At 39.9% G+C, this 17,039-nt stretch overlaps 1 protein-coding gene across 2 annotated transcripts in view; it reads left to right on the top strand.

Moving 5' to 3' along the window:
• The window catches only part of LOC124157065 (roundabout homolog 2-like), an 83,542-nt gene that overhangs the window by 52,171 nt on the left and 14,332 nt on the right, over nucleotides 1-17,039 (top strand). Inside the window, exons 3-4 of one of the 2 annotated variants that reach the window (XM_046531538.1) lie at nucleotides 8,095-8,597; nucleotides 13,172-13,333. In XM_046531538.1, coding sequence (XP_046387494.1) covers nucleotides 8,095-8,597; nucleotides 13,172-13,333 — 665 coding nt within the window. Of the gene's footprint in view, nucleotides 1-8,094; nucleotides 8,613-13,171; nucleotides 13,334-17,039 lie in introns of both variants that reach the window. The other variant, XM_046531537.1, reaches the window with a different exon arrangement.

Below are 17,039 nucleotides of genomic sequence, written 5' to 3'. Positions count from 1 at the left end.
TTAAAAATCTAAAAGCGTGAAATACGTATTCCAAAAGTTATAACCTTTTGATTTAGGGACTTTAAAAAATAGGAAATCACGCTATTCTTCAAAAATATTTATTTCGATTTACATCCAAAACTATTACTACTTTCTCTGTAACATTCCGATCGCTCTACCACTAGTGGCGAGTTGTGCAAACTCTCCTATAAGTTCGATGGGTGATTATAACTTTATTGTCCAACTAGCGATCTTTTGTTGTAATACTCGTGCAGCAAACATTTGATTCTGCCAGTATCAGAGTGAGTGACGCAAGAGGTATTTAGGCCCTGGTGCGATGCATGATGGAAGAGCATGTTGTAATAATAAATAACGAAGTCATTATGTATCTCTATTCCTATCAAAATTAATAAACGAAGATATATTATTATGCTTATTATTATAACCTCTATGCATGAAAAAAGAGGTCGGTTTTCTGAGATCAATAGCCTCTGATGCCGTTTCATTGATCAGCATTTCACTGAAAGTTGGGAAATGTATGTAATTTTGCCAGGAGAAGGTTGACGTGTGCTTAGGTGTGTGTAAATTAATCATACGTTTTGATGATTTTGCTGAAACTTTGTAAAACGTCCGAATGAAAGTGAGATCGTGGACAGTACCTACAATGGATTTGTCATTTGGGTCACTACGCCTCAAATTAACCGACGGCGACGTTTGTCCCTCCGAGACTCTGATTTTGATGAAAATTTCTATGTGGGTCTACATTAACTTAAAACTTAATATCCTGTTACCGTTTTGCGTAAATTATTGTTTGTGCGTTCCATGCGAAGTTTAATTTTTCCGCAATTCTGCAAAAGAACGTGCCTTGAGTAAAAAAATTCCAACTATTTTTCCATGAATTTGTCGTAGAGCCAAGAACTCCAGTTTATTATGAAGCTTGAACTTTTTCGGTGACACAAAATATGTGAAACATTCAATACTACCCTTTCATTTTATTTTTATGTTTTAATGTTTTAAATTTTTTAAATAAATATTTCTCGATAGCTCCGTCTCATTACTTACGGGCACTTTTACTTTGCAATCTAGACATCTATACTTTGTTATAAAATAAATTAACTGACTCCTTATTAATCAATTTTTTTTATATTTTAACATTTGCATTTTCTTCTCGCGCGGCGTTCCCGCCCCATATTAGAAATGCAAAAGGTAGGGTTTACTACACTAGACTCTGGAAGGGATTATCTCTCCTCTTCGCAGTAATGAGACGTCTACTTGCAATTATTAACTCTCTACTCCACTTGTTACGCATGTGTTACTAACGATACCTATGCTTTAGACTCATCCGAGAGATGAACTAAAAATTTCGACTTGGCAACACAGTATGACTCTTATTTCAAGCTCTTACGTCAGTCCATGTATCTGTGGTCTTGAGCAAGCTCCTCATTCTTCCTCATTAAACATTCTTTTAAAATGTTCGAACCGTATTCTCTCCCATTTGATCTGTATTATTCGATCTATTATTTATCTACATTGATCTCTTTACATTTTCTGCTCTAGCGTTGATCTATCATTTTCCGGATCGTATATAATTTCTCATAGAAATAAAAAACAAACGCTAATGGTCAGCGATTCGAGGTCAGCCAATTATTTCACCCTTCAAACTCAACACTAAAGATATTACCTTTTCAATCTTGGTGACATGCGCAGAAGCCAAAAATCGGTCTTGTTTTTATTTCCTCTTGTTATTGGCGTTATATCTGAGATTCGCAATAAATTAAGCCACGAGGTAGGTCCCGTTTTCCCTTAACTCATTTTCTGGAGATTATTTCTAGCACTGCACTGACTTTAACCGCCCACGGAAATTCTACGAGCTTGCCTTGTTTGAAAATTCCCTCTCCCGAGTTCAAAACCGAAACAAAGGCGATGGTCCTGCCGCCAGTGACTGGTTCATTCGACAATCGACGCTAGAGGTGATTGGAACTTTAGTCTCCCCCGCACCCCCCTCCCCCCCGTCCGTGACCCACCCCTTTCCCCTTTCGCAGCGGCTAACACCCGGCGATAATGAGAACGGCCCCGGAATTTTCACGCAGACTTTAACCGAGGGGATTTTATAGACCGTTAAATGTCTGAGCTGCTGCTTTCCCTGGCCCCGTAATACGCCGATTCAGAATGTTCCGCGGGGCGTTCATGTTTTCGCACCAGGCCACCGCCGAGGAGATGTCGCCTCGGTCGACCCCATTGTCCTTTCTCCTACCCTCTGACCTCCTCCCCCACCCCCACTCATGGCGACATCTGGTGGGATGACTCCGAAAGCAGAGGTGATGATCAGTGCGAAAACATGAATAAACACCTATAACAGGGGGTCTGCATGCGGGAGACTCCGGCCCATCCCGTAGAACCCTGATTTATATTGCCAATTAGAGCGCGCTTAAATCGGTTTTCAAAAATATATGGATGTGAGCAAAAAGTGATCCATTTATTCCCATTTTTTGTTAAAGGTGCATTTTGTTAAACTCGCGAGGTATTGCGTTAAAAAGTAATGAATGCGATGGCTTATATCACTACGAAAATAAATTTCGGGTAACTGCCCTAATTATAGCTTTTCTCTTCGTGAAATTCGTGATAATATTCTTCCGCTGGCTATGCCAGTGGCGACTCTAGTAAACTCTATAAATGCGTGGTGGGTGAAAACACATTTAGTGGCCTACTGGAGAATACTTTTTTGTATTATTCGTGGTTTGGGCCACCTACTTAACAATTTTAGCGCATAAACTTCATTAATAGCTTTCAACTGCTTCAGTTCAGCTGGAGTGTTACTCACAGGAATGCCAGGTGCGGCGTTTAACAATTGATAATTCGAAAGATGATTCTGTGAAACCAGCTCAAGGCCTAATTATCTAAATAGTGGTGTTTCTAAAATGGCGCCGAAAGCGAGATTGCCAGCATATACCTTTGTCGATTGCGACTCCCTTGCAAAGCAGAGCAAAAGATAAAGAGGACGTATATTTTATCCCAAATAAGCGCCCATGCACGCGAATACCAGCGACCTCGCTATGCTGATTGCGCCGAGTGTCGCCCGACGACCTTCCATTGTTTTTTCGGTGGCATTCTTACCTCGGAGTAATGGCGGGGACGGGATAGAAGAAGCCTTTTGTTGTCCCTGCAAACCAAGATGGCCTCCCTCCGCAAGAGAGGGCCTTCTTTATTTCCTCATTTCGCGGGATTGCCTTTCGCCGCATCCAGCGCTCCCTTCTCTTCCAGATGACGACAGCAAGGGGGAGGAGGGTTGCTCCCCCTATAGCCCCCTCCCCCACACTCGAGATTCTTTTCTCCTTTGTGAGCGCGAGCGATAAGGAGGCGAGAGGCCTCTTGCTATAGGACTAACGCATCGTTTCGCATCCTCGTGAAACGGTGTAAACGGCCCTTGGGAATTTCCGTCGTTTGCGGCGGAAGACGTACGGGTTGATTACCGCAATTGAGGTACATGACGGCAATGTTTGAAAATTCGTCCCATTGCAGAGAAGGCGGAATCTCACGGAATTAGCCAAAAATAAAATGAAAAATAAGTGAAATACACGGTTAGTAATTTGGAGTACTGATTAGGATCATGAGAGTAATCAATTAAATGATACGGTGAGGAAGTTTACTTAAAACTTAACTTTAAGGTTTAATTTGTGTACTTCCTAAGATGAGTGATAGATCCTGTACGATTTTTTAACACCTCATAGCTGTATGATATTTGGCTTTTTACCGGCGAACAATTGCATTACCATTTCTGGAGGACCTGACCCGGTACGAAACTCGAGAAAACTTTACTGCACCTCATAGCTAGTAGTTCGTCAAATGCTTATCGAAATTTTTCGCAGATTCTCAGGTATTTTAATACAAGGACCATACAACAAATAGGTGTTGCATATGTTCATGGCTGACTTCGCATTGCCTGGCCCCGTGCGCGGTATGCGGAAATTGTGATTTCATTGTTTACCGTTCAGTGTCGTTCTCTCAACATCATCTTCTTTCAATTGTAAATCAACCATCATCTGTCTGACTGTTCACTACCGCCTTGCATTTATTAATCCTTAACTGTTCAGGGAATTAACGTATTCCTCTTCCTATTGGTTCGACAAAACATCTCTCTTATTTTACCGTTTATGTGGAAACTTGATATATTGTGCGCTTCTGACTTAGGTGATCTTACTCTTGTTCTAAAAGGTTACTTAGTAGCAGTATCTCACCTTTTGTTTGTGGTCATGATGGAAACGGCCATCCGTTATAATTATTAGTTTTCATCATATTTATCATTGCAGGGAAAATTTCGAGTTTCTCTCTCCTTTTCCGTTCACTTTCTCTGGGCAGTGCTTTGTAGATGTAACCGATTTTTCTAGCAATTACTTTATCATGGCTCATTTATACTAGCTGAGCATAGATGTTTGCTGTGAACCCCGCGTTCTCATTTGGTTGCTGCCTGACGACGTATTGCGGACGTTGTTTATCAATTATTTTGAGGAAATAATTTCCAGTGGACAGTATTTAATGGTTCATGTTAGGGAAGACGTTGGCAAAAAACAGCTAAAGACTTTTCCCTTCATCGCATATCAGGGCAGGATCCCATTTGTGGAGACGTATTTTAAAGCCCGAATATTGGAGATGTCTTTGCATTTCCCTCTTTCCAACGCAACACAGATAAGACTGGCTTTGATTATTTTTTTCGTTTTGCGATGACTCTAGTGTTTCTGAGTTTAATTTCGTGCACCGAGGTTGAATGCATCCCTGACTTTAGAGGTTATTCAAGTCGAATGGCGTGCCAGGCAATTATATTTTCCTCAGGTTTTGTCGGACTGGTAAATTTGTGGCTTCAAAGATCACTAGCCAACTGTTTATTTTTCCCCAAACAAAAATGTTCGGCCTATCTGAAAGCATTAAGTGAAAATTGACCCATTTGTTTTATCTCGCCATTGGATTTCTTAGCAAACGGCCTTCTCGTTCTTGAGATTAACAAAAACATACAATTACTGTGCGAAATATTCTCTTCATTTTAATAAGGAAGTTATTAATATGACATTAAATGATCGAGGCTCCATAATCCAAACAACAATACGAACGTATTATAACCGTATTAAAAATTTTATCTATTTAGTGAGCGTCCGGGGGTTGGGCACGTGCCCCCCCTCCCTAAATCCGCCAATATATGGTGATATCCATGGCAACTTGCTGTCGTTGGTTCACAGACTTTAACAATCCGCTGAACGGCCGTCGTCATCAATTTTTTCCTTGTCATTGCTTATTCAAGTTGAAGTCACTCTTTCTACAGTTGAGAGTTGATGTAATAGGGTGGTTTAATTTTATTTTTTTATTGCCTAAATCGAAAGATTATTACTCCTGGAGTACGTATTTCACGCTTTTAGGTTTTTAAATGACGATATCTATTTTTCGCAATTAAATAAAAAGTGAACATTTTCAAGCGCGCGAAAACGCGACGGCTAAGTAGGAATGATGGGAAAACCCCGTCTGACGTCGTTCTGGTTCCCGCTGCCGCCAAGTGAGGTAACCTTGGGGCGAGGCTTTGAGCACTGATACGACGCAGGATGCTGGCAGGTAGCACATTACCTTGCTAGCTGGTAGCGCTTGGCTTAAAAAACTATTATTAATACCTTATCAAACGAAGGAAACTTTCCGACCATAGGCAGTTTTAATAGGTGATTATTAAGACATGTTTCCCTGAGCTATGTGTCTCATGCATGCATTGGTCATCTCAGACGATGTATAACTCCTATCCACTCGTATAGAAACTAGGTCCCTGTGACGTCACGTGGAGTGGCATCGTATGGGCGCCAATCTGGCCTTTTTCAAATGAGGATAAAATTGACCATTAACATTCGTCTACACTGGGATTTGTAAAACCAAATAATTTGTATATTATGAAAACACTAATAGTGGGTAACGAATCGCAATCAACGCCTTTCGCTTTCTTGGGTGAAGGAAACTACCCTATTGCAATGTTTGCGATGCATTTAGGTTGAAGCCTTCATGGAGCGCTCAGGTAGTATAATACTTGTCTTGTGAAACAGAAGTGAAAGGAGGAGACGAATGGAGTCACCCCAGCCCAGATACCTAATATCTTCTAGAATACACGTCGTTTTTTAAGTAGAGTTCGCCTTTTAGTAAGCACGTCTCAACACAAGTTTTCCAATGGAAGATACAGAGTGTGATGAAAAACTTATGCATTTTAGTCTGTACAACAAATTATTCTAGTCTAAATCGTACTATCTACTTCAAATTAATATTGCCTTGAGCTGTGATACCTACAGTGTAGGTGCTACACCTCAGCCAGCGATTCCTCTATTCCCGGTACGCTTTCTGGAAGGAGGTGACTGGAATATGCCGTAACGCACTAGTGATCGCCTTTTATATTTCCGCAATGGTATCAAAACGGTGCGCCTTCGTCATGATTTTGATGCGTGAATACAGGAAAAATTCTGACAATACCATGTCGGAACTTTACGGTGGCAGCGGCAGCTTTGACTATTTTTTCTTAGCTAATAACTCACGGATGAACAGAGAAGTTTGGAACGGCATGCTGTTCTGATGAAGCGTCTACGTGGAAATGGACATGTGCCTTGTTCGGTTAAGCGTCAAAAAAATCAGTATTGATGATAAAGGTGGTCCAATTGGAGATGTTTGGCTCGTCCACTAGCCACCGAACACTCGCTCGTCTGTCAATATTCAAAGCTCCAACACCAGTCACGTTATCGCGCGTTAAACTTGTGGAACGGCCTTCGTAAAATTGTTTATTCTATCTGAAAACTTTCCATCAAGAAATGATGGGCTACCTAGTAGCCTCTTGAATAATATTTTAAGCTTCAGTCAAGGGCTGTTTTGAGTTTTGAACAAAGTTTGATTGACTAGCTTTGCTTTAAGGTTCTCTGTATATTGAGCGGCGACACAATCACTGAATAAGGGTATGCGAAAACAATGATTCTTATACTTCCTTAATTTTGAGGTAACAGCCATTTAGGTAGCTAACACTCCCCCCGCCATTTCTTGCACTTGGGGTAGTGCACGGACCAATAGGAGAAAATATCAATTACATTACTTTCACAGCTTGTATGTCGTAGCGGTTAAGGGTACATGGGACTATATGAAGGTGGCCGCAATTGGTCCCGTAGGAGATTGATAAATGCTGTCTATTCAGGTGCATTTGAAACAGTTTTAAAAGGTTTCCGCAGCATATCGATGAGTTCAAAACGATCCATTCAATCTAATTGCTATATATAGAGTATTTACAATAGTAATATTATTTCGAATACTACTTTGGGAAAACATCTCTAATTACAGCTTATATTCCCGTGAATTATCTGCATCTACAAAATACCATGCGACCCACCTCCAGGGTAAAACAGGATCCCATCATGCACTACACACGTTCACAAAAAACACGTACAATAACAAAAAAAAACACGTGCACATTATTGACGCAGGCGGTATCAGCTCCCACCTAGCGTGCATTGCTCCATGCAACGCAATAATACAACGCCAATACACTCACATAGAGAGACAAAACATGCCATTGGTAATAAACGTAGTATTTCCATGCAAGTTTAGAACAATTCAAAGAAGGTTCCGCTAAGAATCCTTGATCGAAAAATGCTATAAAATAATACGCTGAACTAAGAGAAATAATAAGGGATAATGCTGTAAGATGAAAAAATATGTCAATGGAAAAATAATAACAATCCATGACTTGTCCTAAGGAATAACGCCAATGGTTTATTGATCAAGAAACCGTTGCTGTCGCTGATAGTGCGAGGAAATAATGACTCTAAATCACCATCTCTTCCAAGCTTTTACCTGTCTTCTTCTCTATTATCATATTCACATTATATCACAGTAAACGAAGGATATTTTCCATATCGCGTAAGCTAAATTTCTCTCCGAAATTGCTGAATAAATTTTGCCTATATTTTTATGCACGCTCCTGTTAATATTCCTAGGTTTTAAGAAAATCGGATCGTTCTGCCGTGAGCGTCGCGAATGGCGACTTTTCTGTTGTAAACCCTCTCCGTTTATCCCCTATTGTTGCTGACGTTGTTTTTGTTTTGTTTGTTGCGTTCGCAGGTTCGCGGTCGCGGGTTGAGCCGACCACGTGGCTGCTTCGCCACGGGCCGACGGCCGGTTACGCGGGGGAGACGCCTCCGCGGATCCGCACCCTCGAAGACGCCGCTCTCTCCGACGAAGTGGAGCAGCTGTCGATGGCGGCGACGGCCGCCGTAGCCGCCTCTGCTGCCGCGGCGTCCAGCGCCGCTGGGCCCACCAAAGAGTCCTCCTCTTCCTCGCTAGGGGGCAGGGTGGACGAGGAGGAGGCTGAGGGCGAGATAGAGGAGTCTTACCAAGGGGACCAGGCCCTGGGGCCCACGGCGGGCGTCGTGTTCCGCGGGGCCGACGCGGTGGGCCCCACGCTCGTCGCCCAGCAACCCAAGCAACTCTGGTTCTCCAACTTCGAGGAGTTCCAGCGGCTGACGGAGCCGGCCTTCGACAACAACACCGTGTCCAACGTGACGGTCCAGCTGGGCGGCACGGCTTTCCTGCACTGTCGCGTGCGCAACCTAGGCGAGCGGACGGTGAGTGGGGCCGAAGTGCGTATCAATCCCCTCAAATCTATTACAGTAGATATATTACCGTCATATATATCTATCATATATAAAAATATAAATAACCTACGAAATATATTTACGGAGGTACTGCCAGGCAAAAGTAAGGCAAATTTAATTTTTCCTGTAGGTACGTCTACCCACTCAGAATTGAATGTAATTTTTATATCAAATACTTACAAATTTTATGTCATCAATGTTTAAGCATCACTTCACGTACTAAAATTTGGTAATGATACAAATGATAAAAAGTTGTTGTCAAAAATAACCTTGGATATCAAAATTTGATAATGTTGCTAAGAATGAATAAGTTATACCAATAAATATTCCCTGGCAAAACAAACAGCACTGGCTGACCAAACTTTTATGATAAGTTATTTTGGAAACCATGGTCAGAACTACAATATCAGTGTTGAAAGTACGTATACGTACTATAGTACATTTTCATTTCTTATTTTGTGGTTCCACCAGCAATAAGTAAAGCTGTAAGCATTAAATGGAATTGGGTGCTCATATGCATAAGGCTGGGCTAAGAGTTCCATCCTGAGTAGATTGCCTTGTCAATCAAAAACTGACTGTTTCATAAATGCGATTTTTCAAATTTACTTGGTTTTTGGATTTTTTTGTCATTGGATATTTCATGAGAAACTTGATCCAATACTTTGCTTTGCAGTCATTGAAAATAGTGTATAGATGCTCATAGGAACTAATGAAAAGAGATTTAAAATTTTGGATTCCAATTTCCATTATCTATCATGTTAAAAATAACGATTTGCCTTACTAGTCAGGCCGTGTATAGTTGTGGGTATCATAAATTCATGGTGAGAACAAGTCAGAGTAAGTGAAATGCAAAGAGGAAATGTTCTTGAAGCATGGGCCCTCTGTTCGCATTTGGGATAGTAATTTCTATAGGCAATTTTTTGGGCTTTGTCCAATGACTAGTGAAGTTTATTGCAGGAGCTACCCCCCAAAATTTCTTGGAAATTTAACTATACTTGCCAACTAGGTTAAAAGGAATATTGGTGATACCTTGGAGAAAAGAATTACCAGAGTACTCACTAAGCTGTAAAATAGCGTTGTAAAAATTGATGGAAAGGAATATGGAATTACTCTCTCCCACCTTTCTCATCATCTCAACCAATATGGCCAGATTTTGCTTAATCTCTAACTTTCAAACTCATGTGCAAGCTCTGGAACATATAAAACCCATGGCTTCAAGTTTTGAAATCTCTGTGAAAAGAGATAAGTATTTTGACAAGTTACCTAAGTGTAGTACCCAATTATTCACCATGGCTTCAGGTTATCCTAAGGTATGGCTTTACTCAATTTCTTGGCCAATATAATGGATATTTGGATTGTGGTCCAACTGACACACACCAATTTGTAGTCCAATATCCTTTTCACAATACTGCACACAATTTTGTGCCCAATTTGGAATTTAGAACAGGTTCTACATTCTCGCGGCCAATCTCCAACTAGAAGTCAGTTATGTTGACTCCTAGTGGCAAAAACAAAAGCTCTTTGCCAAACATCAGGTTTGGCTGTAAAATCATCGAAATCATTGTTTTTTTTCTGAAAATTCGCTCGAAGTTTCTAAAATGTGGACGAAAGAAATTGTTTCACTATTGATTTGAGCGTACAAATCACACGAATGCTTATTCAAAGTAAAATCATCGAAATACGATGGCATTCTCTAGCGTGACATTAGAAGACTGTTTCGGCCACTATTGGTGCAAATATTGATTCCTGTCATACAGTGCAAAACACCCAATATTTTAAACAATATTGCGCGTGGATTTACTGGTCAATAAATTGGAAAGTGTAATACGGGCTTAAGGGGGGATCACCATTAAGTCACAACGGAGAGAGGTTTTTCCTAAAATAGGTAATACATTGGCAGGATATTTACCATCATTTCTATATCAGAAGAAGGTTTATGGAAGAAATGGGTTCAATAGGTCATACTGATGAGTGGAAATCACTGGTATTGATGTGGTATTCATTTGTATTCAACACACCCTTCGTTCCCAAGCGTAATGCCCACTCATGCATAACTTGCAGGACACCACAGGACTTTGACTGCCTACTGAAAATCATATTCTTATATGTAGCCATTTAAATTCAATATCTAGCAATATCATCATTTCCCTTATTTATTATTATTATAGTATTCTACCGATTAAGGTATGTTTCCATAGAGTATTAAAGAATTGATCTGGGAGCCTCCCTTTCCTTCCAGTGCTGCCTTCTTCAAGTCACTGTAAGGCCTAATCCCTTTCAATCTATCTAAAAATCCTATTCTTTTCCTTCCCCCCCTCGTTTCCCTGACATTCTACCCTCTAACACCATTTTCAACTTCCCCTCCCCACTAAGTACTCCTCCCATCCATAACTTCTGTCTCCTCCGTATCTCATCTAAAAGCTGCCTCTCTTTGCCAACCATATCCAGCACTTCCTTTTTCCTTTTTCTCATTATCCATTTCACCTTCTCCATTCTTCTCCATACCCACATCTCGAATGCTTTGAATCTTCTCTAATTTTCTTTCCCCAGTGTCCACGTTTCCGCACCGTAGAGAGCTAAACTCCCGATCAAACTCTTCTCTAACCTTTTCTTTAAACTCTTACATAACGATCCTCTCATAAGCTCCTTCCTGTTCATGAACGCCTCCTTTGCTAGTGCAATTCGCTTCCTGATGTCCTTACTACTGTGTCCGTTTCCCTCTAATGTGCTGCCCTAATAGTTAAATTGGTCTACATGCTCAATTTTTCCTCACGTACTTTTATCTTGAGTCTCACATTCCCCGCTCGTGATGCTTTACAAAACCGCATTACCTTAGTCTTCTTGTGATTAATCCTCATCCCATACTCCTCATACCGCTCATCTAACGCACCCACCAGAGCCTATAATCCCCTCGCTGACTGGCTAATCAGCACCTGATCATCCACGAACCTTACCGATTTCAACGTCATTCCTCCCACTTTCACTCCAGCTTCCAACTCTTCCCACGCTTCTCTTACCATCTCCTCAGCATATACATTAAAAAGCAGCGGTGATAGAAGACAGCCTTGCCTCATACCTCGGCCAATGCTTGCCCACCCAGATTCTCCGTCCGCTACCCTCACTTGAGCAGTCTGGGCCATATACAGTTTACAAATCAGTCGTCTATCCTTCCAATCTACACCTATTCTCTTGAGAATTTCCATTAACTTTACCCAGTTCACCCTATCAAACGCTTTTTCAAAATCCACGAAACAGGCATATATGTCCTGGTCATATTCTAGGTTCCTCTCCACGAGGGATAAATATGCTTTAAAATATTTTTATGAAGTACCCTCAAGGAAATTCTTGTGCATAATATACACTCTTTCCTTATGTATAACATGCATCAAATTACTTAGAAAATATTTCAAGAAACCCATGTTTAATGAAGGCATTATCTTTGAGAATTTATGGTACTTGTTCTCACTATATTGGTATTAGTGGTGCTCTAGTTCATTGACATTTCTCACCTGCATGGATCATTTATGTTTGAATTATTTCATCACCTAAAGGCACAAAGTATTTCATTTGCTTCCAAGTGGATAACACAATTAGCACCATTAACTCACAGAGGTACCCTATATTTATTTTACTTTATTTTTATTTTATTCCCAAACCACCGAATACAACTCATATGAACCATTTTGTGCCAGAGTATTCAACAAATTGAACAACTAAACATTCTCAGACTACCATGCCATGGATAAGGGAAACTAAGGCGGGACTCAAACCCGTGCCCTCTTGTTTACTTAAGAATAAAATGTCCATTGTTCATCCTCCTCCTATACTTATTTACAAGAAAGATTTATATATGTATAAATAAATGCCTGCCCATTTGTCTTTCATACATTTCTGCACCATTCATAATAATATCACCATGAAGCATTGGGAAGTTGTCAAGTGCATTCCCATGAAGGTTTCTGGCATATGTATTTCCTCTATTCTAGAATAGTAGACACAGCTGCGTAAAAACTAGATTTGGAGAATGTGTGCTTCTCAAATGGGCATCTTCTCTCATGTGGCCAGCATCAGACAAACTTTTTATGATTTTCCATTTGCGTATCTCCAAAATTTCAAATTTTTTATGTTATTGGAAATTAACCTTGAGTCAATTATTGACATAAAATTGATTACTTGGCCATCTTTTAGCCTCACGAGCTGTTATATTCTGGTCATCATGAAGAGTACTGTGGTAGTAACCATGATCAAATATTCTCTCATAAGAGTGGTAATCATTGACCCTAGGCATTTGCAGCCGTTGAGTTTGAGGCCAATGCTCGACCCCATATTTTCTCTCTGCTCCTCAGAACAGCACTGGAAATGAATGTGAGGAAATTGATAAACATTTAGGCTTTTTTGAGCTTGTTTAATTGAATAACATTCATAACTGGAGATGAAGCCACCCCAGTTGATGATGGTGTAAACATATGTTGAAATCGCCCTCTACCAAGGAGGGATATGATTTTCCCAGCGGAGAAACCAGACGGGCGTTTGGTCTATTCCAGATATCATGGGTGCGGCGTCGGGACTGGCACATCCTAACCTCTGGCCTCTTCACGTACACCAACGATGAGAGGTTCCAGGTGCTACATGCAGAGGGCTCTGATGATTGGACACTACAAATAAAATACGTTCAGAAGAGAGACAACGGGACGTATGAGTGCCAGGTGAGACTCGAAATGTTTTCTTCTCTTTTCTCTTTCCCAACTTTTCTTCCCTTTAGTTGGCACATAGTCAGGAGAGTTTGCTGGGAGGTGTTCTGGAAATGCTTGTAGCACCCCCTGACCCCCCTTAAAAATTTGTGTCTAGCCCTTTTAATGGTACGAGGGAGGTTTTTCCTTCAACCTGCAATGGCTTAGCAAAAACACAATACAAGCGACAGGCGGGTACTGCACAGGTAGGGCAATTGCGCATACTCTGCACCACACGCTCAAGTCCTTTCTTTCTGTAAGTTGTCAGTTTAAGGTTAGCTGCAATCTCATTAACTACACTGCCTCAATCGATTCTCCCGCCAAGTGTGCACTGTAGAGACAGCCATAAAACTCGCCGAATGGCTTCAGCATTGACATGTCTTGACCTTTATGTCGATAAAAGAGAATTTTTCTTTAATGTAATGTGGCTAGAGTGTGAAACATAATGCCTATTAGCATTCAAAACAAAAGAAGAGACATGCTGACTTCTGGAAGTGCTAATCCATGACAACGCCTGTCATCACAACGCTATAGCAGTCCAACTGCTCATTGAGCAATTTCAGTGGGTCATTTTCGATCACCCGCCATGCAATGCTGGCCTAGTGTTAGTTAGACTTCCATCTTTACACTGAAATGAATATGTGGCTAGATGGCAAGCATTTTCAAATGGGCGATGAGCTTCAGTACAAAGGCGTAATTAATTGGATGTCATTGGCGGCAACATTCCATGAAGAAAGTACATATATTAAAGCTTGACCACAGGCACAACCAATTCCTAAATTGCTGAGGCGATTATGTCGGAAGGACACCACAAGTGTGCTCAACATTTAGCAATGAAATAATTTTTAATCAATCACTTTGTCTTCTGTTCATGACCCATCAGAGGTTGAAAAAAAAAGTCCCTTGTATCTGTGGCTCTTAATTAAAGTATGGGGATTGTTCTTAAAATTTTGCATGGCCACATTATAAAAAATGGTAAAAACTTGTTACATATGTTGTGATTGATTGATTGATTTATTAAGTCACCGTAAGCATTTGCATTATGCATGGCTTTGTCAAGGATGTTACATGTATTACACAATATGAATGGAAAAACAATGCTCAAATAACAAAACAGTATAAAAAATATATAAATACATACAGTTTACAAAAATTTTTTTTTTTTTTTTTTTTTTGGGAACACATTTCAATTACACACTTAAATATTTTTACATTAAAAAGTCATCCACACTATAGAATAATTTCCTTAAAAGTAGTTTTTTCACGGCACATTTAAATTTAAAGGAACTTTTGATATTTTTTACATAGCTTGGCAATTTATTATACACAAGTATTCCCTGATGGTCTATGCCTTTAATTGTTTTATTTACTCGGTGCTGACTTACATGGATTTCATTTTGGCTTCTTGTATTATGACTATGAATGTCACAATTTTTAATAAACATGTCTTGGTTTTTTTTAATAAGAGAGACTGTTTCAAGAATATATATACAAGGGAGTGGTAAGATTTCCAGTTTTTCAAAAATAGGTTTGCTGGGAGCTCTATTATTGGAATTAGTTATTATGCGAATAATCTTTTTTTGCATTTTAAATAATTTTGGTAGGAAGATAGAGGAGCCCCAAAATGGAATACCATAATTAAGAAGTGACTGCACATCAAGGCAGAAGGCAAGAAGTGACTGCACAGTGAAGGCAGATGTGACTATGTATTTGTTTATTTATTGGATTCTTTCATCTTTAAAGGCTTAGTTAATCATAAGAAAATTTAAAATATAGAATCATATAAGAAAAAGGTACGTATATCCCTAAATTAGGGATTGGTTAATTGCAAGCAATAATGCAGAAGACTTTGCCAAAATGCCTGCATTTTTTTCACTAATTGTAAGATTACTTATTTTATGATGTTTTAAGTTCATTTAGCATCAATTACAGTGAAGTTGAGTCCAAATTTTTCTGCCTAAAAATGCCTAGCACACCTGCTAATGCCCTTGGCCATACCATGTGATGTATGCCAGAGCTTCTGCCAGTCAAGGGGAATTGTTTCACATGGCAGTGGTTGTGAATTTAACCATCATTAACACAGCAGGACTGAAATACATCACAGTATTTCACTTCAAGGCTAGAACCAAATACAAAATAGGAAATGACTGGAAATAAGACTAAAATAATCAAATTAAGACTCATAAGGGGAGACCACGTACCTTGCTCTGCCTTTTTCAATGCCACATTTTTTATGGCTTTCGGAAAGGCTAATACATCCCTGAACTGGTAGTGGTTCCATTGAATGGACCTTAGTTTGGCTGTAATTAATTAATTTTCATGCTGTTTACTGCTGTGATGAAGCACTTAACCAAGGCCCTCTTGGTGAGAGTCGATGACACTAACGACTACACCAGTCCTGACCCATCTGTAGGGTGTTGCGCTAATTTGGAATTATATCACGCTTGTTAAAAGTACTGCATGGAAATTAATAAATTACAGCCACACTAAGGCCCATTCATGGAACTACTACTAGTTCAGAGATGTGTTCGCCATTCTGAATGCCATAAAAAATACGGCGTTGAAAAAGGCAGAGCAAGGTACATGGCCTCCCCTTGTCAGTGACGAGGGCCGGAACTGGGAGTTTTGTCAGGGGGGCAAAGATCAGCTTGCTGACCCTCTCTTTTGATACCCCCTTGCTCTCTTCCTTGCCCTCTGCCACCAATAAAATGCCATACATCCATAGGCTGTTTTTTTGAGATGCAGTATTTGAAATTACACACAATATATTTGCTATTATGAAGTTTTATTAAAATTATTGTTGACTTATTCAATTTGAAAAATGAAGTAACTTTTTTAATAAACTTTTCAAATTTTCCTGTCCCCTGAAATCTGCCAACCAGGGCACGTGTTCCGGAACTGTCTCTGACCTTTGACTGTGGTATTACATATGTACATAATTAACTTTATAAGTATCAATGAAACAGGGAATGGAATTCATATTATCCCCATATTATGATTGATACCTCAGATCTATATGGCATAGTTGACTTTTACCTCTGCCTTTTGGCACAGGTAGTTATCAATCTTTCTTTCCAAACCGTCTACCTTATGGAATTCAATATGTATTGTTATCCCAGGTATGCCTGATCAGCAATGGAGAGGTCGCGTAAGTCATGAGAAGGAAGCCAAAATACCATACTACAAAAGATGTAATTTGTAAATAGTAAGCCTTTGCCTGTAACCTCAGTGGCTGATTAGAGAGTGTGGGGTTGGGAGACAGTGGCTCCCCTGAAATACCTGAAAAATAGAAAGGAGGCAATCTTTAAAGTTGTTTTCCAATTAAAGATGTATTTCATTAGTTAAACTATAAAAGTTTAAATATAATTGATAATTATCTAAAAGTCAGTGATCAGATATCAAATGCAAAATTGCGGAGAACCACAGAAAATAATGAACCCCCTAAAACAGTGACCTTAATGCGGCTTACATGCAGTCAATCAGAGTGCATCCTGCAGAGCACTTCTGGAGTCATTGCAGTGTCTTCCCAAGCAGGAAGTGGTTGGTACTTAGTTTCATAAAATTTCATCTTCTTCTTCCTTCCAGGATTAGGCTACTAAGCCGGTTCCGGCTCCACATTACCATCTTTTCCTTGATCTTCCTATACTCCTCTTGCCAATTGGTTGATATTCCATTGCTTGTT

The sequence above is a fragment of the Ischnura elegans genome, chromosome 4 (genome assembly GCF_921293095.1).
Source record: "Ischnura elegans chromosome 4, ioIscEleg1.1, whole genome shotgun sequence".
Lineage (NCBI taxonomy): Eukaryota > Metazoa > Arthropoda > Insecta > Odonata > Coenagrionidae > Ischnura > Ischnura elegans.
Note: the sequence above shows the minus strand (reverse complement) of the source record. Positions and strands in the feature narration are given on the sequence as shown.